The 26,032-nt window shown below is 47.9% G+C and overlaps 5 protein-coding genes and 3 pseudogenes across 8 annotated transcripts; 4 read left to right on the forward strand and 4 right to left on the reverse strand.

Moving 5' to 3' along the window:
* Nucleotides 1–2,782: 2,782 nt before the first annotated feature.
* On the reverse strand, nt 2,783–3,923 carry LOC309331678 (histone H4). The gene has a single exon (XM_081844034.1). The coding sequence runs from the start codon at nt 3,169–3,171 to the stop codon at nt 2,860–2,862; it is 312 nt and encodes a 103-aa protein (XP_081700160.1). The 5' UTR covers nt 3,172–3,923; the 3' UTR covers nt 2,783–2,859.
* A 1,094-nt stretch (nt 3,924–5,017) lies between these two features.
* Nucleotides 5,018–5,895, reverse strand: LOC309335345 (histone H2B 5). Its single transcript, XM_081850300.1, has one exon. The coding sequence runs from the start codon at nt 5,782–5,784 to the stop codon at nt 5,404–5,406; it is 381 nt and encodes a 126-aa protein (XP_081706426.1). The 5' UTR covers nt 5,785–5,895; the 3' UTR covers nt 5,018–5,403.
* A 304-nt stretch (nt 5,896–6,199) lies between these two features.
* On the forward strand, nt 6,200–6,735 carry LOC309336232 (histone H2A type 2-C pseudogene; annotated as a pseudogene). The gene has a single exon. The product of its transcript is annotated as a histone H2A type 2-C pseudogene (transcript).
* Nucleotides 6,736–6,871: 136 nt separating this feature from the next.
* Nucleotides 6,872–10,429, forward strand: LOC309336231 (histone H3.2). Its single transcript, XM_081851891.1, has one exon. It carries the CDS (start codon nt 7,819–7,821, stop codon nt 8,227–8,229), a length of 411 nt encoding a protein of 136 aa, XP_081708017.1. The 5' UTR covers nt 6,872–7,818; the 3' UTR covers nt 8,230–10,429.
* Nucleotides 10,430–18,868: 8,439 nt separating this feature from the next.
* Nucleotides 18,869–19,517, reverse strand: LOC309336233 (histone H2A type 2-C pseudogene; annotated as a pseudogene). The gene has a single exon. The product of its transcript is annotated as a histone H2A type 2-C pseudogene (transcript).
* Nucleotides 19,518–21,159: 1,642 nt separating this feature from the next.
* Nucleotides 21,160–21,569, forward strand: LOC309336241 (histone H4). The gene has a single exon (XM_081851903.1). The coding sequence runs from the start codon at nt 21,220–21,222 to the stop codon at nt 21,529–21,531; it is 312 nt and encodes a 103-aa protein (XP_081708029.1). The 5' UTR covers nt 21,160–21,219; the 3' UTR covers nt 21,532–21,569.
* A 356-nt stretch (nt 21,570–21,925) lies between these two features.
* Nucleotides 21,926–22,536, reverse strand: LOC309336234 (histone H2A type 2-B). The gene has a single exon (XM_081851892.1). It carries the CDS (start codon nt 22,367–22,369, stop codon nt 21,980–21,982), a length of 390 nt encoding a protein of 129 aa, XP_081708018.1. The 5' UTR covers nt 22,370–22,536; the 3' UTR covers nt 21,926–21,979.
* A 193-nt stretch (nt 22,537–22,729) lies between these two features.
* On the forward strand, nt 22,730–23,338 carry LOC309336235 (histone H2B 5 pseudogene; annotated as a pseudogene). Its single transcript has one exon. The product of its transcript is annotated as a histone H2B 5 pseudogene (transcript).
* Nucleotides 23,339–26,032: the final 2,694 nt, after the last annotated feature.

Below are 26,032 nucleotides of genomic sequence, written 5' to 3' on the forward strand. Positions count from 1 at the left end.
GGCTGTGGGCAAGAGACCTAAAGATTGTGTTCTGCATGGTGGCCCCCTTGTGCACTCACCCATGCATAGAGACACTTGTTGTGGGGCAGCGAAGGGGAGAACACCAGAAGTCAGTGCTGTAGCTCCCTTGCTCTGGGCCACCAGAGAGCAGCTCCCTCCTCACCACTGCCAGTGCAGCAGTGAGTCCAGACAGAGAGGGCTCTGCAGCTACCTGGTTGCTGTTCCTCCCCTGTCCATAGAAGTCCCTGTTCTCTTCATTGCCATCACTGGTGAGAAGCTGCCAAAGCTCTCTGCCTCCAGTGGATGCTATTCTTGCTCCTCTTTGTTGTCTGGGGGATAGGGGTTCTGAAGGGCTCCTCTTCCTCCTCTGGCAAAGGAGGAACCTAGGTGGCCGAGGCATACACACACAAGGCTACACAAAATGGTGGCATCCAGTCACAGCTCCAGACAGTGTAGATGGCAGTGAACCTCCTCAGGTGCCTGGCAATGCTGACTCCTGGCCCAACATTAAAACATACAACCTTTTTCTTCAGAATGTTTTTATTCTTCTGCACAGAACAATCCTATGCATGTTTACTCAGAAGTTAGTCCTATTAAGTTCCATTATGCTTACATCCGAGGAACGCGGGTGGCGCTGTGGGTCAAACCACAGAGCCTAGGACTTGCCAATCAGAAGGTCGGCGGTTCGAATCCCCGCGACGGGGTGAGCTCCCATTGCTCAGTCCCAGCTCCTGCCAACCTAGCAGTTCGAAAGCACGTCAAAAAAAAAATCGTAACTGACATTTGTTAAGGATTGGAAATTCCTTGTGGATTTTTTGTTTGAAAGAGAAAATGAGCTTATAGTATCAGGATTTGAATACTGAAAAAATATCGGTTTATAGAAGATAGAATGCAGAACCGAGACCTGGAAGTCCTTTTACACTCTTTTCTTTCTGTAGTTTTTACTTTCTTTCACTTTCCTCTCCCTTTCTCTTTTCTTTTTAGGTCTCTCCTTTTATTGTCTTTTCCTCTTTCTGACCTTGTTCTTTTTCAGACTCAGTAGCTGTTTTATCTTTGTATATTACAAAAAGATACTTTGTAATGGCTATGTATTTATGTATATATGAATAAGAATCAATTAATAAGTTAATTAAAAAAAACTAGGCATTCAGCATGGGATTGCCATGCGTCGTTAATCCTGACAAGACAAAAGTACTGTTTTTGGAGGACAGGGGGCGGGCGGGTATGTGGGACTCCCTGGTCCTGAATGGGGTAACTTACTACTAGAAATGAGGTTATAGGGAACCAGGCAGCGGGCCTTCTCAGTAGTGGCACCTGCCCTGTGGAACGCCCTCCCAGCAGATGTCAAGGCAATAAACAACTATCTGACTTTTAGAAGACATCTGAAGGCAGACTTGTTTAGGGAAGTTTTTAATGCTTGATGTTTTTATTTTGTTTTTAGATATGCTTTAAGCTACCCAGAGTGGCTGGGGAAACCAGGGGTCCCTTTACCTTTACACCCATTAGAATTAATGAACCTAAGCAGGTGTACTGGAAATAAAAGTTAGTTGAATACAACCCATTATTTAATTACTGCTAAGATATTGCTGGTTATGGGGGAGGGAGCAGGGAGAGAGATTTACTTCTTCAAGCTCCCCTCCCCTCTTGTTTCTCCTTTTCCCTGCCTTGGCTGCGATCCTGTTTCCACTCACCGGCACCACCCTTAGAAGGGAGGCATTTCCACTGACACATCTCAAGATAATTGCTGACATGCTCAGCTAGCACCTCCTGCCTAGAAGGCTCTGCAGCACAAGCACAGAGAGAGGGGTGGCGGGGGCTGCCGCAAAGCCGGAATATTATCCTCCCCAGAGCTGGAGGAGGCAAATCGAGAAAGAAGAAAGGCAACCAGGACAGCCATGCCGTCAGTCCATGCCGGAGCTGGCTTCGTGCCCAAGAGCCCGACAAGAGCGCAGGACCTCAGATTTCTATTGATTTTGATTGGACGGGGGGGAGGGGCAAGTGCCCCCCTTGGCTTTGGACAAGCCGGTGGGGAAAATCCGAAATAAGAAACGCGGGCAGAAAAATCGTATGTCTGAGAGAAAGGACTCCAGCTGCTGTCCTCGTCCCTTTTTCCACAGCGAGGGAGAAGGCGCAGCCCGGACCTGAATCCCGCGGGGGCCGCCTCGGAACTACCTATCCCCGAGGGCTTTGCGCCTCTAGGCGACGGCAGGACGCAACAGGTTCTCGTTAGTCACAGACAGCGCAAGGTCACAAGGAGGCGAACCAAGCCATGGGCCCAAAGGCTGCTGGGAAACGAGGCGGAGCGGTTTCCAGCCCGGAGACCAGGCTTTCGTCCGCTGGCTTTTGTCTGCCCGCCCTCCCCGCCTCCCGCGCTTTTCTCCGAGGAAAAGGAAAAGCGTCCGGAATCCTCCTGCGGCTCCTAAGCGAGTTTGCAGCCTGACTCTCGAGTGGGGGACAGCGAAGGGAGGAGCCGAGTTCTGCGCCAAAAGCCCCTTCGAGGTGAACCTAGGGCCGTGATCAAAGGCTGCCTCCCCTAGAAATTTCACTGAAGAACCAATAGGGTGCTTTTTTAACTCAAAAAGCGGTCAGAAGCGGGAGATAAAAAAATGATTCAAAGCGTTGCATAGGAGTATTTTTTAAAAAACGAACAGAACTGTAAGCGGCCACCGCACATCTCGACTTTCTTGATTTACGTACATACACGTCGGACCAGTTGCAAATCAAGCAACTACCGCCTTTTCACAAGCTCCCATCCCTACCTTGTTAACGTTACTCAATGAGGAAAATTCAGCTTTTTATGAATGAGTAGGTGGCCCTTAAAAGGGCCTTTGGATATTTTGTTGCTCGCTGCAGGAATATTTAGCCGCCGAAACCGTACAGAGTGCGGCCCTGGCGCTTCAAGGCATAGACCACATCCATGGCAGTCACGGTCTTCCTCTTGGCGTGCTCCGTGTAAGTCACGGCATCGCGGATGACATTCTCCAGGAAAACCTTCAGCACGCCCCGGGTCTCCTCGTAGATCAGCCCAGAGATGCGCTTGACTCCTCCACGGCGAGCCAAGCGGCGAATCGCAGGCTTCGTGATGCCCTGGATGTTATCGCGCAGCACCTTGCGGTGGCGCTTGGCGCCCCCTTTCCCGAGCCCCTTCCCCCCTTTTCCACGGCCCGACATCTTCCAAGCAGACGCACAAAGAAAGAAAGAACCGGCTTATGCAGAAGAGAAGAGAACGCGGCTGAATTATATATTCTGTAAGCGGACCAGAATGAAAACTGGCAGCTCCAGGGAGGGCGGTGCCACCTAACTACGCCTCTCTCGCTATAGGGCGCTGCTCCTCAAATGAGCAGCGGGAGATTTTCAAAATGCCCAATCGCAAATCGCCGCTTCAAGCTGAATTATTTGGCGCCGTTCGTTTGCTCTTGGGTCTGCGTAGAAGAGAACGCTCTCAGGTTGCCCAGAGGAGGCAGGAGAGAGCAGACAAACAAGCAAAAAATGGATACAAAACTGCCCAACGGAACTCGTTCGTCCCTCCCCTGCTTATTTGCGCTGCTTTGTTAGCAGAGGGCAAATTGTGAAACTGTTGCAAGATAAAAACGACTGATAATACCTTCGATGAAAAAGTCGGTCCGCTTTCTTTGACGCTGTAAATGAAGTTTAGGAATGAGAGCAGCCTGCGCCAATGTGCATTTGTGATAAATTATTTTAACACTTGCATACAATTAATAAACTACGGAGACGCCAAAGACGCCTTAATGTAAGCCGTGCTGTTACCTACTGAGAAAGAAAAGTGCGTTTTCTTGCAGGAGTCCTGTGGAGAAGACCATGTTTTCAGTAGAAACTGGTGCATATGCGATTTGTGTTGAAAACTGTTTCTGCTTTGATTGCAATGAGATTAAATCCAAACGTGTTTTGGAACATGGATGGAGGGAATATTAAAAAAAAAAAATTCTGGTCCCGATTCCTACTTGGTGTGCTTAAGTATTTGATTTCTTCTCTCCCTTTCTCTCTCTCTCTACACATACACACACACACACACACACACACACACACACACACACACACACACAAACACAAACACATAAACAAATATATAATGGACTTTGGAGAGTGAAGTGTAGTGTAATCAAATAAGAGTTATGGTACCAGGAGTTGCCTATTCAGATCCCTGATCAAACTTGAAACTCACTGGACTACCTTGGCAAGGTTTTCTTTTCAGTAGTAGTAGTTTACCACCTAAACCAGATCTACCTTATTGGGCTGTTATAAGCCTCAGAAAAGCAGGATAAAGTTGTTGTAAATGCCAATAAAAGTGTTTCCCCCCCCCCCACATGCCATCACTAGGGGTGACGTATAGGAACAATGAAGATTAACTTAATTTGGAAGTTTCAGTTCTATAACATGAAAGTTCTGCTGCATCCTCATTTTTAATACAGACATATAATTAGCAAAACCCACAGGCTACATCCAAATCTGGGCTTCTATAATAAATATAATTTAAAACTTGCAAACCTTATTCATAATTTAGTATCAACTCCTTCAGTAACTCCTCATTGTGACCTTAGAGAGGAAGAATGCCTGTCATAGGTTGCAAAACAAATGTCAGATATACCTTTATTTGCCTCCCAATTTAGGATTGCACTTCATGTATGATCTAATTTATTCTTGCATCGCAGAGGGTTGGACTAGATGACCCTCAACAACCAGTCCCACTATACAATTCTATGTATCTTGAAGGATGTGGGGCTGTGATACACAAAAACCTAACACCGTAATAGTTCTGAGGCTCTAAGATACCAGGAGACATTATTGCTAAAAACTACCGTTTGGGAAATTTTGCTACACAAGAACAGTAATTATAGCATGTGACTTTTAGCTACTCATAAAAATTAGTTGTAGAAGCTTGTCCAGTAATTAGGAGTCTCTATTGTAAACGCCAGGCCTAGTTATTCTGTAGCAAAGTTTATGCTCCCATCATCCAAACCACATTCTTAGCATATTTTTGATTCACCACAAACTCAAGTTTACTGTATAAAGCTTTTATTAAGTTTTTGAAAATACTATGCATAGCTTTGTGAAGCACACCTGCTCAAGGTGTATTTGAGCTATGCCACCACTCTAACCTGCAAGTAGTTTTTTTCCATAAGCTGCCCTACCTAACTTGGTTTAATGCAATATGGGAAAGAATCACAGAACACAAAATACTGTATGACATAATACTTTACATGGGGAAAGAGTGTCTTTAGAACACCACCACGTATGTTTTAATAGTTAATAAAAATTGGTGTGCAATGTCAGCATTTATGGAAACTCGGGATGAAAAATGACTCAAGCTCTTTTGTGAGAAAGTGGGTGGCTCTTAAAAGAGCCTTTGGGTTATTGAGTTCTTTGCTAAGCAGCACGATCTGCTTACTTGGAGCTGGTGTACTTGGTGACAGCCTTGGTGCCCTCCGAGACCGCGTGCTTGGCCAGCTCCCCCGGCAGCAAGAGGCGCACGGCCGTCTGGATCTCCCGGGAGGTGATGGTGGAGCGCTTGTTGTAATGAGCCAGGCGAGAAGCCTCTCCGGCGATGCGCTCGAAGATGTCGTTCACAAAGGAGTTCATGATGCCCATGGCCTTGGAGGAGATGCCGGTGTCGGGGTGGACCTGCTTCAGCACCTTGTAGACGTAGATGGAGTAGCTCTCCTTGCGGCTCTTGCGGCGCTTCTTGTCGCCCTTCTTCTGCGTCTTGGTCACCGCCTTCTTGGAGCCCTTCTTGGGGGCCGGAGCAGACTTGGCTGGCTCGGGCATTCTGGCAAAAAAGAAGTCTTCGCTCTGGAGAAAAGAAGCAGCCCTCGGAAACCACCTTTCTCTGGTCACGGCGAACTGCAAAGAGGAATGCGGCGCTGGCGGTGTCAGCCCTTCCTCTATTTAAAGGCCCTTTATGCAAATGAAGGTTGCTGGGCTGACATGTTTCTATTGGCTGCCGCGCCTCCTGATATCATCTCCGCTGCGCACGCACATGCAAATCATAGGACTGTGATTTTCCCGTTCCTATTGGAAGAGTGCCGTTTCCACTTTTGTGATTGGTCAGGTCGAGAAATGTGCTTTCTCATTGGCTTGTGGCTGCAGGACGCCCGATGAGCCAATAAGAAATGGCACTTGCAGGCTCCAGGAAGGCATAAAAGGCCCCCGCCTGGGCCCTCGCCCGTCAGTGCTGCTTTTGCATTGTGCGCGCTGCGTGTGGTGCGTGAGAGCCCGTGACGACAGCATGTCTGGCCGCGGCAAGCAGGGAGGCAAGGCGAGGGCCAAGGCCAAGTCGCGCTCTTCGCGGGCCGGCCTGCAGTTTCCCGTGGGCCGCGTGCACCGCCTGCTGCGCAAGGGCAACTACGCCGAGCGGGTGGGCGCCGGCGCGCCCGTCTACTTGGCGGCCGTGCTCGAGTACCTGACGGCCGAGATCCTCGAGCTGGCCGGCAACGCCGCTCGCGACAACAAGAAGACCCGCATCATCCCCCGCCACCTGCAGCTGGCCATCCGCAACGACGAGGAGCTCAACAAGCTGCTCGGCAAAGTCACCATCGCCCAGGGCGGCGTCCTGCCCAACATCCAAGCCGTCCTCCTGCCCAAGAAGACCGAGAGCCACAAGGCCAAAGGGAAGTAGACCTTGGCTGCCCCCAAAGGAAAAAAACCCCTCGCTGAACGCTGAACCCAAAGGCTCTTTTCAGAGCCACCCACGCCTTCCAGAAAAGAGCTGAGTCCAGGCTGTTAGTACTTTGGAAAGCAAGTTGTCTTGTGTTTAGAACGGAATTCAAAATATTCCTAGCTCTTAAGGTTAAATCGTATAAATCCGCGAAGAACAATTACCATTCCACCAAATTAGGTGAAGCTGAGCCTTGTTTTAGTTGTACTTTCCGTGGTTGAGAAGTATTGGCTGTTCGGGGTATCAATAATGCCCGTTGATGAACAGCTCTTGGTTAAAGAATGATGTCCTACGTGGATCACGCAGTCGTTACCCGCCCCATTTTATATCTAAAATACACCTTGGGGTACTCGAACATATAAATATTAGAAAACGAACTGGCATGCCAAGGCAATCTGGCTCTGGTGCAACCTGAGAAAGAATTACGTATGTGTAACGCGGGAGCTGACACATAGTATACTCTTTAACCCTGGTATTTTTACCGACTCCCCGTAAAATCTAAGGATTCGGCGGTAGGGGGTACGATTCTGAACCAATCATTGCGTAGCGCGGGGTTTTTTTTAGCCCTATAACTGCCTCTGCCTGTTAAGTTCAAAGAAGCCTATTCAGCTCCTCAACTCAAAACTGCTGCTAATTAAATTCTCTTTGATCCAAAAACGGTTGTCACACTAGGAACGGTGGGGGTTGGGATGCCCTGTGGTCGCACAAATCTGGCTCGTCAGCTTTTTAACTGCAGCAACTTTAAGATACGCGCTACTGGAGCTGGAATTACCGCTAAAGACTCACTCCACACGCATGATATGTGTTGTTCTTTACTTTCACAACAACCCTGTGAGGTAGGATAGGCCGGGGTTCGCGCCCCCCCCCCCCGACCAAAAGGTTATTTTATAGGTCGTGTGCTTAGGATCAAGGATATAACTGGAGCACCTTTCAGGCAGAAGGTCTGGGAGGGGACCGAGAGCTCAGAGGTGGCCTCCAATCCCTTCCAAGCCCGGGAAATTCAAACCCATGAGCCGCAACGCACGCGTTCTCGGCCAATCAGGGAAGGAGGGTTTCCCTATAAATTCTCTGCTCCCAGGTCCTTTCCGCCGCTTTGCATCCGTCCTGCAGGAGCGAGCTGCTGTCTCGCTGCTTGAGGAAGAGCCATGGCGCGGACCAAGCAGACTGCCCGCAAGTCCACCGGAGGAAAAGCCCCTCGCAAGCAGCTGGCCACGAAGGCTGCCCGGAAAAGCGCCCCGGCCACGGGTGGGGTGAAGAAGCCCCATCGCTATCGGCCGGGCACCGTCGCCCTGCGGGAGATCCGTCGCTATCAGAAATCGACAGAGCTCCTGATCCGCAAACTGCCTTTTCAGCGCCTGGTAAGAGAAATCGCCCAGGACTTCAAGACGGACCTGCGCTTCCAGAGCTCTGCCGTCATGGCCTTGCAGGAGGCTAGCGAGGCTTACCTGGTGGGTCTCTTCGAAGATACCAACCTGTGTGCCATCCACGCCAAAAGGGTCACCATTATGCCGAAAGACATTCAGCTGGCACGTCGTATCCGTGGCGAGAGGGCTTAAACTGCTTCCCAGTCGCTACAGCACAGCTGAAAACAACCCAAAGGCTCTTTTAAGGGCCACCCACACACCAAAAAAGGGAGCTGTCGTTACTTCCTACCCAGTATATTTGCACTGCACAATCCAGGTGCAGGTCGGCAAGCGTTTGGGCACCGGCCATTGATGTTCGTCTTCCTGACGTTCAGTATGATCATGTGCATGTTCACTCGGAGGTCCTGCTGAGACTTCTGGGTAAGTGGCTATAGGCTTTCAGCCTTAGTGGAAATTTTGAGCTGGAAATCCCCTGCTTTAAATAGGAATGGGTGTACATTGGTTGCAACCGGTCGGGATTTCTAGAGAAATGAAATGGATTGACTTTATTTTAAGATCCTGATTTAATTCAGCAACGCATTTTCTAACAGTTAAAAGCACCCAGAAACTGGCATTTCAAAGCCAAGCAAAGAGAGGAGTCTTTCCGTCTGCTCTGTGGTTTGATTCTGCTGGGTCTCTTTTGCACTGTTTGGGCCCAGCGCCATGCATTCATTGACTGCAATGGGCTTCAGCATCTTTGGATCAGCCTGATCCATTCCAGGTCAGGTCAGGAAATCCAGGTGCTGATTGGCACTTGCTGTACACTTCAAGGAGGGAGAGGGAAATTTATATAACACCTTTGCTTCACTCTAGGAACATCGGCACCATTGTCTTTTTTTGTTTTAAATATTTTGCATGCCTCAAATGCTTCAGTTAGGGGCACAAATACCCCATTTTTTACAAAGAGCATGTTGGTTTATAAAAATTGTAGATGGCAAGCACACTCACTCTTCCTCAGGAGCAATGCCTCGTTGAGTTGTGGCCTGGTAGGGTCCATGTGTACACTCTCCTAAATGTAGTGCTTCTTTCTTACTGTTTCCTTATAACTATGAGTAGGCTGAGGGAGACATGTACCTACAATTCTGATACTATACTGTATTTCATTACCTGCTGAAAATGTTCATTTCACAAAGGGTTTTCAGAAAACACATTTGTGTCTGCAGAACATGGAATTGTAGAGTTGGAAGGAACCCTGAGGGTCATCTAGTCTAACACCCTGCAATGCAGGAATCTCAACACACACGCCCAAGACTTACTGTATTCTCAGGGTCATGGGCTTGAGCCCCACACTGAGCAAAAGTGTCCAGCATTGCAGTGGTTGGACTAGATGACCCTTGTGGTCCCAACTCTACAATTCTATGATTCTGTGGTAATCATTTTTTTCTATATTTTATAGTTTTATGATCCCTCAATGCTTTCATTGTACCCCACCGTCACATTTTTTATGAGCTGGCAGTTTAGAAATATTCTTTTAATAGATGAGAAAATAAATTCCATTTGAAGATTACAGGGGAGAATAAAAAAATGGATGAAATTTTAATGGGTGGGGTGCAGAGCTTGCTACACGACTACCTTGTTACTTCTGAAATGGTCAAGTAGTGCTTTGGGTGTCTTGATGAGCCAGCCAGCTCATCAGCAGTCTGCCCTTTGCAGCATTCCCAATGCCCACATGGCCATTAAAACTCAGTGGAGGCGACATCGGACAGCTCCTCTGATAGGGATTTTTTTTCAGATCTGGAGCTTGCAGCAATGTTTGCTGGAAACAAAAGCACAGACACCACCCTTGGCTGAGGCAGGAAAATGGAAGCCTCTGGCAAGTGAAGAAAACTTGTGAAATGGGGAAAGAGATTGTGGCAGAACATTACGTTAATGCTAAAAGGTAGTGGAAGACAAATCTTTAAAAGATAGAAGGAAAAGAAAGCTCTTAGATCAGGCATAGGCAACCTCGGCCCACCAGATGTTTTGGGACTACTAACTCCCATGATCCCTAGCTAACAGGACTAGTGGTCAGGGATGATGGGAATTGAGTCCCAAAACATCTGGCGGGCCAAGGTTGCCTATGCCTGTCTTAGACAATACTTTGTCTGCCCTGTTAAAATAGCCCAAGGGTCTAGTGACGTTGGTCTATATACTAAGATGCCTTTGAAGTGGCTCATCCACTTCTTGGTCAGTGCTGTTCTATTCTACATATTTAGTAACTTTCGGCTGCTGGTGCTGCCTTGAGAATAGAATAGCAAGCCCTTTTGCTTCTTGAAGATGTCATAAGAGAGTCATGGTCAGAGAGGGGAATAAAGGAAAAATGACCCTACCAATAACAAAGTTATAGAATTATGCCTTAAAATACCACAAGAAATAAACTGTGCCTTGGAGAATGCATTGTTTGAGAATGTATCATTTTGCTGCGTTTTCTCATTGACTTAAGAAAGTATCTAAATGTATCCTTATGGAAATGTATAGGAATGTATCTGAAAGTACTGAATGTATCCTTACTGAAATATATAACTTTTCCTTGAATGTATCTTTACTGAAATGAATTTTTCTCAAAACGCTGCACTATGCTGTATTTTCTGCATGTATCCAATCCTAGCTGCCAAAACACTCTCCACCACGCTGCCATCTACTGAGTCCAACCCAAAATAGTTTTATATTCCAATAAGTATGCAAACATGAGACCCGTGCCCGTCTTGGCTGATTAGAGCGTGTCCAGATGAGGTGCGGGCGCCCCCCCCCCCGGGTGATATCATCAATTTGTCCCTTGGCACCGGGACATTCCCAGGGGAACTGAAGGAGGCAGTGGTGCGCCCGCTCTTAAAGAAAACATCATTAGATCCCTTAGATCTATCCAATTACCGCCCGGTTTCAAATCTTCCATTCCTGGGTAAGGTGATTGAGAGAGCTGTTGCTGAACAGCTTGGTAGGTTTCTGGATGAAACATCGGCTCTCGATCCATTCCAGTCCGGCTTCTGTGCTGGTCATGGGACCGAGACGGCTCTGGTCACCCTAACAGATGATCTCCGCAGGCAGCTGGATCGAGGCGGGTCGGGGTTGCTGATTCTCCTAGACCTGTCAGCAGCCTTTGACATGGTCGATCACCATGCCTTGCTGACGTGGGGATCCAGGGCACAGTCCTTCAATGGCTGTGCTCATTTCTCTCTGGTCGGGGACAGAGGGTGGCGCTTGCGGGGGAATTGTCATTGCGCCACTCCTTGGTGTGTGGAGTACCTCAGGGTGTGATACTCTCCCCGATGCTTTTCAACATCTTTATGCGCCCCCTCGCCCAACTTGTCCAGAGTTTTGGGCTGGGTTGCCATCAGTATGCCGATGACACCCAACTCTATCTGTTGATGGATGGCCATCCTGACTCGGCCCCAGACACACTGACCAGATGTCTGGAAGCTGTGGCTGGATGGTTACGTTTGAGCCGGTTGAAGTTAAATCCTTCGAAGACAGAGGTCCTCTGGCTGGGACGGGGCAATATGGGATTGAGGGGGCAACTCCCATCTCTTGCGGGGGTGCAATTAGTGCCAGCATCGTCCATTAAGAGTTTGGGTGTAATCTTCGACACCTCCCTCTCTATGGAGGCGCAGATTACAGCTATAACAAAGGCAGCATTTTTTCATCTCCGCCAAGCTAAGCAGTTGGCTCCTTATCTCTCTCGCCCTGACCTAGCCACTGTGATCCACGCGACGGTCACGTCCAGACTGGATTATTGTAACTCGCTCTACGTGGGGCTGCCCTTGAGACTGACCCAGAAACTCCAGCAGGTGCAGAATGCCGCGGCGAGACTCCTTATGGGGTCTTCGCTGTGAGATCACATTCATCCGGTACTATACCAGCTGCACTGGCTCCTGGTGGAGTACAGGATCAGGTTTAAGGTGCTGGTTTTAACCTTTAAAGCCCTATACAGCCTAGGACCCTCGTACCTACGGGACCGCCTCTCCTGGTATGTCCCCCAGAAGAACTTACGGTCTGCAAATAAAAACATCTTGAAGATCCCAGGCCACAGAGAGGTTAGGCTAGCCTCAACTAGAGCCAGGGCTTTCTCGGCCGTGGCTCCAATCTGGTGGAACGCTCTGTCACAAGAGACTAGGGCCCTGCGGGACCTGACATCTTTCCGCAGGGCCTGCAAGACAGAGCTGTTCCACCAGGCCTTTGGTCAGGGCGCAGCCTGACCCCCTCCTCTGGCAATCTGCACAGAATTTTGCTTAATGGTTGCCATCAATTTGATTTTAATTAATTTTTATAATGAAAGGTTTTTAGAATGTTGGATTATTTTGATTGTTGTTAGCCGCCCTGAGCCCAGCTTTGGCTGGGGAGGGCGGGGTATAAATAAAATTTATTATTATTATTATTATTATTATTATTATTATTATTATTATCACACTCGAATTGATAGCAATGCAGAGCAGGATCTCACATTAACATTGAAGCCATTTCCCGAACATCCAGCCTCACGATCTGCATACTGATTATTAGCAGCTACGGAAAGCTTTCCTGTAGATAAAGGAACAGCCATTAACCAGATCCAGAAGAAGCTCAACACATATTATTCCAGCCCTCCAGCAAAATTGACACCTCCCAAGATCTTACAACAACCTACTTACCTTATGTTAATCCCCTCTTCTCCACATTCAGGTCGCTTCCCACCACCTCTGCTGTTATTGATCTGTATGGAAACCAAAAGGTATAAGAGTCAAAGCAGCCCTTTGTTCGAGGTTCTGTGGCGTGAGGGGGGACCCTGTTGCAACAGTTTTGTTTTTTCCTGTTCTTTCAATAAAGATCAGACTTTGCTTTTTCACCAATCTTCCGAGGTGTGGTCTTCCGAGGTCCCAGTCCTCCTTATGAGGCAGGGACTCCCTTGGGGAAGGAATTATTTGTTAATTTCATAGACAAACCACTGCTTCAGTCTGTGATGCACCCAAGGCCTTGGAAATCTGGAGGCTGCTCTGGCAACTAGAAGACCCAGAGGGCCACTTCAGTCTACTTTTTTTGGTCACTAAATTTCCACTTAGGCCAAGGCTTGCTTGCTTGCTTGCTTGGTAGCTTGAGAAAGCAACTGCTCGTTAATCCAGAGAATTTGCAACAGCCTCTTTCCTTGCTCTTTGCATTTCTTGTGTTTGAAGAACCAGAAATCAAGATCAAAAACATCCCATTGGAGACATCCTGTGTTAAACGAAGCACATGGGACTGAATAATTGTCGGCTAGGATATAATTACTGTTTTGAAACCAAATAAGATGGTGGAAGCTGGCAGATACTGGCTGCTTGAGTACATTTGGAACCCTTTTCTGCTACTCTTCAACTGAATACATGCCATTGCATAAACACCCTAAGATATCAAGTCAGTACTTTCTTAACTACTCTCATTTGCTGAGATTTGTGGGTAGAAAATTACTATCTCACTCTCTATCTGGATAAATAAAAAAATTGTCAAGTAGCACTTTAGGGAGATTGCTTTTGCTGTTAATGTGTGTGCATATGCAGTACAGAGCTTTATGTTTCAGCCTTCTGTTCCAGGTCTCTTTGGATTCTTAGGCCAGTAGTACACAGCTAGGAGCTCACTTTAAGACTGATCTTGCATTGTTAACTGGGCCTCTACCTTCTGACACACACCTGAAATAAACTCTCCAGAGGGTGCAGTAGATCATATTCAAATACGTGATGAGACAAGTTTTAAAACATCATTTTTAGAAAACAAATTGTTTAGTTCAATTTACAAAAGTTAGTTTTCCCATGTCAGTACAATGGTTTTGTCAGTGCTTGAATCCACCTTATGTGCAGACCAGACAGCTGCAGATAACAGGAGCTGCCATCCAGAATGTCCAGAGGGCACGAGGTTGGGGAAAGCTGGATTAGTTATTGAAACAAAATTTACATACCACTTATTTGAACAAAAGACAATTGAAATTCTTCATTAAAATATTGTTAAAATCATTAGAAACAAGTTACACTGAAAATTAAAACCAGTAACTGCACAACTGTTATACTTTAAAAATCACATGCTAAAATCACATGGCTAGATAGTCTTGCTGAAACTGAAAGGTTCTTAGCAGGCACTGAAAACAATACAAAGACATCATCTGCCTAATATCAATGGGCAGTGAGTTCCAGAGTGTAGGAGCTGCCACACTAAGTAACTGGTTTCCTGCAAGTGCAGAGCAAACACTTTACAAGTGCCAGTTCTGCAAATCTAAATGGTATTTATTCTCTACTGATGGCAGGGTGTACTTTGGCTGAATTGGCAACTTTTGAATGTGTGTAAAACTCCACAGATACATGGGAGGTGGGGATTCTCCATTCATTCACTTCCCGTTAGTGCCTCTGCCTCTGTTCATCTGCAGATGCTATACAGTGATGCCTTGGGTTACATACGCTTCAGGTTACATACTCCGCTAACCCAGAAATAGTACCTCGGGTTAAAAACTTTGCTTCAGGATGAGAACAGAAATCATGTGGCAGTGGTGCGGCAGCAGTGGGAGGCCCCATTAGCTAAAGTGGTACCTCAGGTTAAGAACAGTTTCAGGCAGTGGTGTAGCGTGGATTGTCAGCACCCGGGGTAAGGCAAGTAATTTGCGCCCCCTAACCCGTGGATTTGCGCCCCCTAACCCTAACCCCCAGATGTTGCGCCCGGTGCAGCCGCCCCCCCTGCACCCCCCATGCTACACCACTGGTTTCAGGTTAAGAACGGACCTCCAGAACGAATTAAGTACTTAACCCGAGGTACCACTGTGTATCTGAGGTCCAGTGTGAGGGCTTAAAGGCATCCATGGCAGCAGAGATGCAGAGTATGGTGACCCAAGTTGATGGACAAAAGAGTTGTCAAGGAGAGGGGCAGTTTTCTGATCGTGCAGCTTCTTCCATCCCTGCACCTCTTCTGCCACACCCATTTGGACAGGGCAAGAGCCCTTGGCTTCCTCTTGCATCTGCTACCCATACCACTAAATGTAAAACAACAACAAGTATTATTTGCACAATTGCTGACTTTATGCTGTGTGCTTTTTCTCAATTTTCCTTCCTGTGCTTTGAAGAGCAGCTCTGATTTTTTAAATGGATTCCTTTGCTTGATAAAATTTTGTTTGTGCTTCTTTTTCCCCCAATTCCCATCTGGCCACTCCCCACAACAAAGCAGTAAAATAAGTTTGATACGTCCTAAAGGCTCCAACAGGTCACCTGGTGGAATACCGTCATTGCACTTCTTCCCAAATCTACTGCCCATATCCACAGCTGAATTTTGGACTCAACTTAGATATGTGCATCATGTCACATTAATTCAAAAGGCCTCTCTAGGGAACACCATAAACAGCACCTTCCCTGCCACAAGGTAAAATACGGTAGTATTCTGCTCTTTCGTGCTATACTCATTTCCCCAAGGCCCTCTGCCATATATTTGGTTACGGGGTCGGGTGGGGTGCACCTCTAAGTTCTTTGCCTTTCCAGCTTATTAAAATTTATGACTCAAAGCCTAAGCATAGGATATAATTGTTGTAAATACATCATCCATGTGATCATAGAATCATAGAATCATAGAGTTGGAAGAGACCACAAGGGCCATCGAGTCCAACCCCCTGCCAAGCAGGAAACACCATCAGAGCACTCCTGACATATGGTTGTCAAGCCTCTGCTTAAAGACCTCCAAAGAAGGAGACTCCACCACACTCCTTGGCAGCAAATTCCACTGTCAAACAGCTCTTACTGTCAGGAAGTTCTTCCTAATGTTTAGGTGGAATCTTCTTTCTTGTAGTTTGGATCCATTGCTCCGTGTCCGCTTCTCTGGAGCAGCAGAAAACAACCTTTCTCCCTCCTCTATGTGACATCCTTTTATATATTTGAACATGTCTATCATATCACCCCTTAACCTCCTCTTCTCCAGGCCAGCTCCCTTAGCCGTTCCTCATAAGGCATCGTTTCCAGGCCTTTGACCATTTTGGTTGCCCTCCTCTGGACACGTTCCAGTTTGTCAGTGTCCTTCTTGAACTGTGGTGCCCAGAACTGGACACAGTACTCCAGGTGAGGTCTGACCAGAGCAGAATCCAGTGGCACTATTACTTCCCTTGATCTAGATGCTATACTCCTATTGATGCAGCCCAGAATTGCATTGACTTTTTTAGCTGTCGCGTCACACTGTTGGCTCATGTCAAGTTTGTGGTCAACCAAGACTCCTAGATCCTTTTCACATGTACTGCTCTCAAGCCAGGTGTCACCCATCTTGTATTTGTGCCTCTCATTTTTTTTGCCCAAGTGCAATACTTTACATTTCTCCCTGTTAAAAATCATCTTGTTTGTTTTGGCCCAGTTCTCTAATCTGTCAAGGTCATTTTGAAGTGTGATCCTGTCCTCTGGGGTGTTAGCCACCCCTCCCAGTTTGGTGTCATCTGCAAATTTGATCAGGATGCCCTTGAGTCCATCATCCAAGTCATTGATAAAGATGTTGAATAAGACCGGGCCCAAGACAGAACCCTGTGGCACCCCACTAGTCACTCTTCTCCAGGATGAAGAGGAACCATTGATGAGCACCCTTTGGGTTCGGTCAGTCAGCCAGTTACAAATCCACTGAGTGGTAGCATAGTCAAGACCACGTTTTACCAGCTTCTTTACAAGAATATCATGGGGCACCTTGTCAAATGCCTTGCTGAAATCAAGGTAGGCTACATCCACTGCATTCCCTTCATCTACCAGGCTTGTAATTCTGTCAAAAAAAGAGATCAGGTTAGTCTGACATGACTTATTTTTCAGAAATCCATGCTGACTATTGGTGATCACAGCATTCCTTTCTAGGTGCTCACAGACTGTTTGCTTGATGATCTGCTCCAGAATCTTCCCTGGTATTGATGTCAGACTGAGTGGGCGGTAATTCTTTGGGTCCTCTCTTTTCCCCTTTTTGAAAATAGGGACAACATTTGCCCTCCTCCAGTCTGCCAGGACTTCGCCTGTTCTCCAGGAATTCTCAAAGATGACTGCCAGTGGTTCTGAGATCATATGTGCCAGTTCTTTTAATACTCTTGGATGCAGTTCATCTGGCCCTGGAGACTTGAATACATCTAAACTAGCCAAGTATTCTTGTACTATCTCCTTAGTTATTCTGGGCTGTGTTTCCTCTGCTGAATCATTTGCTCCAAATTCTTCAGGTCGGGCATTGTTTTCTTTATCGGAGAAGACTGAGGCAAAGAAGGCATTGAGGAGTTCAGCCCTTTCTGTGTCCCCTGTTTGCATTTCACCATCTTCTCCTCTGAGTGACCCCATGATGATCTTGCAGCAGTATAATTTGTATGTTAAGACAAGAGCACTCAGAAGGGTACTGTCAGACTAGATCCTCCAAAGGAAGGGGGATCTGCCAAAATATGCATATGTTCAACAAAGTGGTTCAACAGCTCGTTGAAAACATTATATGGAGGCAGGAATCAGACCATGCTCCAGGACATGGGGGGGGGGGGTACACACAGGATCCCTGCCAACACAGAGGTGGCTGCAGCCCAAGCATGTTTTTTCATCTTCCATTTCGCTTTCCCCAAGTTATTCTCCAGCTAGAAAATTGGAAAAAGGCCCCCCAATGGCAGGAAAGTAACGCCTGTGCTAGGGGAAGAATTGCTCACCGACAGCAAACTCCATACCTAGTTTTTAATGACAAGCAACTTTTAGAAAATCTTTATCATGCTTTAGAGACCAACTACAGTAAGTTTGTTCTGGGTATAAGCTTTTGTGTGCATGCACACCTCTTCAGATACCTGAAATGCATACACACAAAAACTTATACCCGGAACAAACCTAAGTTGATCTCTAAGTTGCTACTGGACAATTTATTTATTTATTTTGGCTGCATCAGACCATCATGGCTACCTACCTTAATCTAGATTTATAGTGCTTATTCTTCTTCTGTTTTTACACTTTGAGACAGGTTGGCAGCCAAGTGTTTGGGTGCTTCACGTGCTGAAGTTGCCTGCAACAAGTAATGTCCAAACTGACAAGCTATCACATTCCCAGCACCACACATTATGTTTTGGTTTGGTTTGTCAGGCTCAGGAGCTTATCCAAATAGGAACCATGACAATACAGCTGTAATTTAAACTTGGATCTGTAGCAGGAACCCCCCACCCCAATCATTCAGTTTGTGCAAACTTCACATACACTCACACACTACATACGCCACGCTTCTGTTATAAATTCATAGAAAAAGCAACCATACATCGGATTTGCACTGTTCCATTTTTATTTTACTCCATATGACAAGGACTATCAAAGTGGGGTGGCTTGGTTCTGGTCAGCCATAATCCCTTAAACGTGAGAGCATTTCCCAGTTGGCATGGCAACTCTGATAGCCGGCTTGATGTGCTCAGACAGAAGACTATCAAGGACACAACTGACTGCATACCTGAGTGGATTCAACACGGACTATAACAAAAGAACAGTGATTGGATTCCCTCTCAGGGGACAGGAAACTGCGACCACCTTTTGTCTTCTGAAAATGACTCATGGGGAGGGGGAGAAGGGAACCAGCCAGGTGACAGGACACTCAGGTTACCACCACAACTCCTCCCTCAACCCCTCCTTTCTGTAAGGTATGCATGATGTTTCTGGGGGTGGGCCTGACCTACAGGCTGGGAATTTCGAAAGTTTTTATAAGGCCTTGCACACCATTTTTCTGTGTCTTTTCTCTCTCCTGCAAGTGAGGGGAACACCCTGTTGCAACAGTCCAATAAAGGCCAAGCCTACAGGCTGCTGATTTGCTCCAATTTACTCTGGTTGGTGTCTTTACTTTTTGTCCAAGGGAGCCCTCGGATTTTTCCGGTAACAGATCAAAGACATAATTGCCAACTTTGATAACCATGAATATCATCAACAAATAAAACTAATGATAAATGATTTGAAAGCACACATGTCATATGGCCTCCATTTCTACAAACTGTAGCAAAGGGGAAAGCAAGAAATGATTGAGGCAACAGCAATCAGGCGATTGTCAGCTCTTTTCTGGAAGGTGTGGGTGGCTCTGAAAAGAGCCTTTGGGTTCAGCGTTCAGCGAGGGGTTTTTTTCCTTTGGGGGCAGCCAAGGTCTACTTCCCTTTGGCCTTGTGGCTCTCGGTCTTCTTGGGCAGGAGGACGGCTTGGATGTTGGGCAGGACGCCGCCCTGGGCGATGGTGACTTTGCCGAGCAGCTTGTTGAGCTCCTCGTCGTTGCGGATGGCCAGCTGCAGGTGGCGGGGGATGATGCGGGTCTTCTTGTTGTCGCGAGCGGCGTTGCCGGCCAGCTCGAGGATCTCGGCCGTCAGGTACTCGAGCACGGCCGCCAAGTAGACGGGCGCGCCGGCGCCCACCCGCTCGGCGTAGTTGCCCTTGCGCAGCAGGCGGTGCACGCGGCCCACGGGAAACTGCAGGCCGGCCCGCGAAGAGCGCGACTTGGCCTTGGCCCTCGCCTTGCCTCCCTGCTTGCCGCGGCCAGACATGCTGTCGTCGCTGAATCCACACAACTTCCTCTCCCAAGAAAGCGAGCCAACTACGGGAGGCAAACCGGCGAGGGGCTTTTATACCTTCCGAGAGGCTCGAAAATGACGCTTCTGATTGGCTGGAGATGGAGTAAAAAAATAAAATAAACCAATTGGGAAAAAGATTTCTAAGTCTGCACCAACCTGAGGGGGAGACGACGCGTTCATCCAATTGGAAGTCGGAAATCACAGGCTTATCATTTGCATGTGCGCGCCCAAGTGGGAATGAGCTTAAGAGCCCTCTCAGCCAATCGAAAAGTTGGGGCATAACAGCTCCCCACTCCGATCTTCCGCGGCTTCTTCTTACAGTCGTCTGACAGAAGGGGTGGGAGTGTTTCTAATACTTGAGGTGTGCTTTGATGAATGAAGTAATTTAAATTATGCCATAAGGAAGAGCTTGTTTCTGTCGTGTGCGCGCTAAATTTCGCCCTAGAGTTAATGTGTCAGCTTTGGTCTCGTGGATAGCTGGTCAATTATAGATGTATCCTTTGAATTATTATCATAATCACTGTTTATTTCTCGCCCTTAACACGCAGGTCCCAGAGATGTGCGGAATAGACGTGCCTGATGAAGCTCCGCTCCACGCTGCTGGAGCTTAGCTTGGGGGGCAAAGGTCTGCAGTGTGTCCAAGCAGATCCAGCATGTAGAACCTGGTTGAGAGTGTATGTGTCCTGGGAAATAGGGGGTCACATTCAAACAAGATCGCCAACCATGATTCTAGATTCAGGTAGGAGGCCGTGTTGGTCAGACGCAGTCGAAATAAATAAAATAGGTGCTACTGGACATTTTTTTAATTATTTATTTAGATCGCCAACATTACTCTGAATGAGGAGGCGGAACTCCGTCCATGTCGACGATTACGTTCCATCAGCAGAAGTTGAACTTTACACTAGCACTTGGGTGGAAGAGCCCGCTTTACCTTGGCGTTGGGGACAGGGCTATGTTTAGTGCAGGAAATACATGTTTTACAGGAAATGTCCTCGTTCTAACTACCTCAGTTTGGGAATGCAGCAAGCCATGCTTGGTGTCACATCTCTGCAGGGAAAACACAAAAGTTTCCTCCTCCTACTGAGGTGAGGATGAAGAAAAAAGGAATTAGGTAATGAGGGAAGCAACCTTAAGAGTATCCCTCAAGCCTGAAGAAAGGCCATCATGGGTTAAAGGACAGACTAGACTAGAGTTGCCCATGCCCTCTCATGTAGGTACAGTACATCAACCTCCAGCGCAAGCTGAGTTGTATTTTAATACTTGATGGTCCAATAGGATGACATTACAAAACAGCTTTCATATGCTCAGATTGTACCATTGTCCTGGTAGTGGTCAGAGTTTTCAGGGACCCTACACAGAAATGAAGGGGAAGCGAGTGAATTGCACGTCATAAGAATACCTTTCTACGCCTGCTCAAAAGCAGGGAAGGCGCCAGCGCGCGCTCGCAGTTAAATTGTTGCAGCTAATTTATTACTGGCTGATTTGAAATACTGCTGCGTTTGATTGGAGAAGCTGACTTATCATTGCCCTATAGCGTTGTTGTAACAGTATACTCGCCTGTGTTCACTCCCCGCTCGTTTCCCCCGCTCAAAGTTTTCCTTCAGGTCGGCTTTCAGACTATATAAACTGAAACTGCTGCCTGTCTCTCTCTCTCTCATTCGCAAGGTCTTTGAAACTCTAAGATGTCGGGCCGTGGAAAAGGGGGGAAGGGGCTCGGGAAAGGGGGCGCCAAGCGCCACCGCAAGGTGCTGCGCGATAACATCCAGGGCATCACGAAGCCTGCGATTCGCCGCTTGGCTCGCCGTGGAGGAGTCAAGCGCATCTCTGGGCTGATCTACGAGGAGACCCGGGGCGTGCTGAAGGTTTTCCTGGAGAATGTCATCCGCGATGCCGTGACTTACACGGAGCACGCCAAGAGGAAGACCGTGACTGCCATGGATGTGGTCTATGCCTTGAAGCGCCAGGGCCGCACTCTGTACGGTTTCGGCGGCTAAAATTAGGCGATGCCGTAGTAGCATTAGCAGTTAACAAAAAAATACTGTACTCAAAAGGCCCTTTTCAGGGCCATCTATGTTTTCAACAAAGAGTTGTATTGCTGTTACAAAGTAGCCTTATGTACCAAACTTTCTGCCACTTTGTAGCTGCCAGACGTCGGTGCTCTTTTACCTCCCGTTTCCAAATCATACTGCAGATCATGTGCAGCGAAGGAAAAAGTTACTCACTCCCTTCCGTTAAAACACGCGTTATATGCATCCCCACAAAATTCAAAAGCTCCTTTCCCTTTTTTGCGGGGGGAGGAGGGAAAGGCACTTCATTACGAACGCATTTACACTAGAAGTGGTTTTTTTCAGCCTTTTTTGATATTTGTGGGTGGCTCTTAAAAGAGCCTTTTTGTGATGCACAGATGTTTTAGGTTGTTAGGTGAAAGAGCCCGCTTCTTCCTCATTTGCCTTTGGGCTTGTGGCTCTCTGTCTTCTTGGGAAGCAGAACAGCCTGGATATTGGGCAAGACTCCCCCCTGGGCAATAGTGACTCCTCCCAGCAGCTTGTTCAATTCTTCATCGTTGCGAACCGCCAGCTGGAGGTGACGGGGAATGATCCTCGTTTTCTTGTTGTCCCGGGCAGCGTTGCCCGCCAGCTCCAGTATTTCAGCCGTGAGATACTCCAGCACCGCGGCCAGGTAAACGGGGGCTCCCGCGCCCACCCGCTCGGCGTAGTTCCCTTTGCGGAGCAGGCGGTGCACACGGCCGACGGGGAACTGGAGGCCGGCGCGCGAGGATCGCGACTTCGCCTTGGCCCTCGCCTTCCCCCCTTGCTTGCCGCGGCCAGACATGGCGACCCTGACTCAGCTCCGCTCAGAGGCGCAACAAGAAATAAAACGGCAGTTAAGAAGAAAAGAACCCCCGGCGCCTTTTATGCCCTCCTGGCCCAGGGAAGCGCAATTACGGATTGGTCAGATCTGTCACCAGCACAGCAGAGCCAATAAGAAGACAATTTCTAAAGGCGGCCAATCGGGAGCGGAGAGGCAGCTGCCGCCCAATGAAAAGCCGGCGCTTGCAGCACTCTAATTTGCATGTCCGTGCGCAGTGGCGGCGCTACAAAATGCTGCCCTCAGCCAATGGAAACGTTCGGCATTGGAACCCTTTATTTGCATAGGGAGACTATAAATACAGGGCTGGGATGAGTTAGCCCGCTTCACACTTCGCTTTTTTCTTCTTTTTGCTGGTACAGAAAGTGGGGGGGCTTCCTGCACAATGCCCGAGCCAGCCAAGTCTGCTCCGGCCCCCAAGAAGGGCTCCAAGAAGGCGGTGACCAAGACGCAGAAGAAGGGCGACAAGAAGCGCCGCAAGAGCCGCAAGGAGAGCTACTCCATCTACGTCTACAAGGTGCTGAAGCAGGTCCACCCCGACACCGGCATCTCCTCCAAGGCCATGAGCATCATGAACTCCTTTGTGAACGACATCTTCGAGCGCATCGCCGGAGAGGCTTCTCGCCTGGCTCATTACAACAAGCGCTCCACCATCACCTCCCGGGAGATCCAGACGGCCGTGCGCCTCTTGCTGCCGGGGGAGCTGGCCAAGCACGCGGTCTCGGAGGGCACCAAGGCTGTCACCAAGTACACCAGCTCCAAGTAAGCGGACTCTGCTGCTGAGAAAGGCCACCCAGAACCCAAAGGCTCTTTTAAGAGCCACCCACTTTTCTCAGAAGAGAGCGAGTCACTTGTCTCCAAACCGCAGTATATTTACCTGGCACGTTGGCGTCCTCCCCCCCCCCCTGCAATAAAAGGCAATGACTTCTTAAATTTCTCCAGAAATCTTCTACGCATAAGCTGGTCTGCTACTGCGGCAACCTATCAAACAAGTGCAATGTTTCCCTCTTTCCGCCCATCCTCCGTTACTTCAGTTTCGTAGATTGTTTTGCAGTCACACAGTTCTGGATTTTGCTTTTGCCACAGAAATTTCTTATTAGTACTGCCTTAATTTCTTTTTAAAAATGCTACAATTTTGAAACGGGCCCTAATCTACATAAAAGGAATCTAGTTATATAGCTTGCAGTAGGCTACGTTCTGCGGTGATGGTCCCGCTGGTTAGAACACTTGAGCACCTCGTCCGTTTTAGGGGCAGAGATTAACTCCTGAAACTGACTTGATTGCTCCATCCTTCAACCTGTATGCAATTCATCGATACCTGGGCAAGTTAGTATAGCAGAATCGATCTAGTCATGGGGAAGGTCCAGTTCGCTCGCTGCTCCCGATTCTCCCCCAAAAAATCTGCTCAGCGGGAGGCTTTATTGAAGCTTTGAGACAACAGCCTCTTTGTATATGGATGGGTGTCTCCCGCTGGGCACTTTTCTAAGCCTCAGAGATCCTGGCGGGGCGCGGAGGGGGGCACTTGCGGCATAGCATCCTCAATAGGCTTCCTAGGAAAATGGCATGGCGCGGAGCGGGGGGCAGCCCAATGTAACAAGTGCAAGCTGCTTCCGTATTAGGAAGAATATGATCGCTACAGAATAAGCAGTGCGATCCCTGTTCTCTTGGTGTTTTACAGCCCTCTTCTTTGTCATTCTCTATGCTGCCACCTAATGGGCATGTGCAGTCATACAGAGTTGATCGAAATCTGGTCGGCAGAGGCTGCTCATAGCGGGGCAGAGGGGCCGGCTGGTTTCCACCTCAGTATTGCCTCCACCATGTTTGCTGCTGGCCTGCTTGTTGCTTCTCTCTCTGCTAGCTCTGTTCCTTTTCTGAAATCTGACAGGGGCTACTTCTCCTGTTTGCAGCAATAGAGCTTGATGGAGACCAACTCCTACTGGCCTCCAAATATGCAAATAGTCACCTGTGGGAAGGAACACACTTTTCTCTGACACACACACCCATTATCCCTGTGTGTTTCTTAGAATCACATAATTGTAGAGTTGGAGGGGACTCCAAGGGTCATCTAGTCCAACCCCTGCAATGCAGGAATCTCAGCATCCAGTTACCAGACCCTGCTTTGCTTTGCAAATGGCTAGCAGTTTTATTGCTGCACCACCAGGACCCCCTTTGCACCTTCATTTCACTTTTAAGAATGCTGTGGGCTCTCATACATATGTTAACCAGCTTTTCCAGAGGGATAGCAAAGCACCCTATGTTGCAACCTTGGGGTGCTGCAGGTGCTGATGGACTCCCCCCACTCCCAGCTAGCTACTAGTTGTAGAACTACTAGCTGTAGTTCAGCAGCATACAGAGGGAGCTCTGGGTTGAGGAAGACTGTGGTACGGCCTTCACCCTGTCAAAATGCGTTGCCAATTCCTTGAGGCACAGGGCCATTGCTGCGTGTGTTGCTCTTTGTATTGGACAAGCACAAAGTAGGTGGTCCCCCAAATAGCACCAAAGCTCCAGGGGGACCCACAAATGATATAGAAGGCAGTGAACATATCTGACAGATAAAACAATATGATATTGTATAGTGTATTAGTACATAAAAACAGATGGAACATGAGCTATATTTCGGCTGGGGAAGTGCAGTGAGTGGAGCATCTGCTTTCCATGCAGAAAGTCCCAGGCTCAATTCCTGGCATCTCCAAGAAGGGCTGGGGAAGTTCCTTGCCAGTCAGTGTGGACAATGCTTGACTTGATGGGTCTCCACGCCATCAAGTGACCCAAGGAAGAAGCGGGGCTCCTGAGGCAGAAAAGACCACACCTGCAAACAAAGACAGCAAGCTCCACTTTGGGCACCCAAGGGGAACCAGTCCCAAGAGGGCTTGCATTTGACGCCAAATTTAAAAGGCAATCCAGGTGAGTGCTGTTTCTGAAGGAGTCCTTGGGTGAGCCCTTTGAAGCCACATCTTTAGCTGCCACCACAACTATAATCGAGACAACTCTTAACTATGTGGTGCCTCATTAGTCAGAGGCAAAATGTAGGTGGCAAAAAGGCAGGGTAATGAATGTGACTCTTAACTTTGTGCAACTGGCTACATTGCACACATCAAACCCTCTGTGAAAGTAAGAGGAGACATTGGGGCTATCCTTTTGCTTCACTTCTTTCAGGTACTGATCCATGCCTAAAAGCTCTGTGTCCAAGCATCATCATCATCATCATCATTATTCTGTGGTGCTTTCCCCATGAAAACTTGTTATTTAGTGCATAATTGGAGAAAACATCAGGCTTTCAGTGGATTGTCGTTGAGCTTTCCAGAGTGGGGAAAGCGCTGGAAAACAACCTGGGACTGCAGCATCCTGAGGGTTGTTGGAAGTGATTTGTTAAAAATGCTCCCAGCTTTGTCACTGAATTGCAGTTTCCAGTGCTCTCTTCAGCTGGTCCTATACATGCAGCAGAATGAGAACTGTACCATTTGGGGCTAGAGGTGGAGATACCGCTTTGGAATGTTCCCCCCGTATAAAAGAACTACTGCTCCCATCTACCCCGCAAACAGAATACTTGCATCTCTGGCTTTAACCCAGTACTTTGTTCTCTGCGCTAGTTTTCTATTGCCATATTTTTCTAAAACAAAACAAAAC

The sequence above is a fragment of the Podarcis erhardii genome, assembly GCF_964252035.2.
Source record: "Podarcis erhardii genome assembly, chromosome: 2".
Taxonomy (NCBI): domain Eukaryota; kingdom Metazoa; phylum Chordata; class Lepidosauria; order Squamata; family Lacertidae; genus Podarcis; species Podarcis erhardii.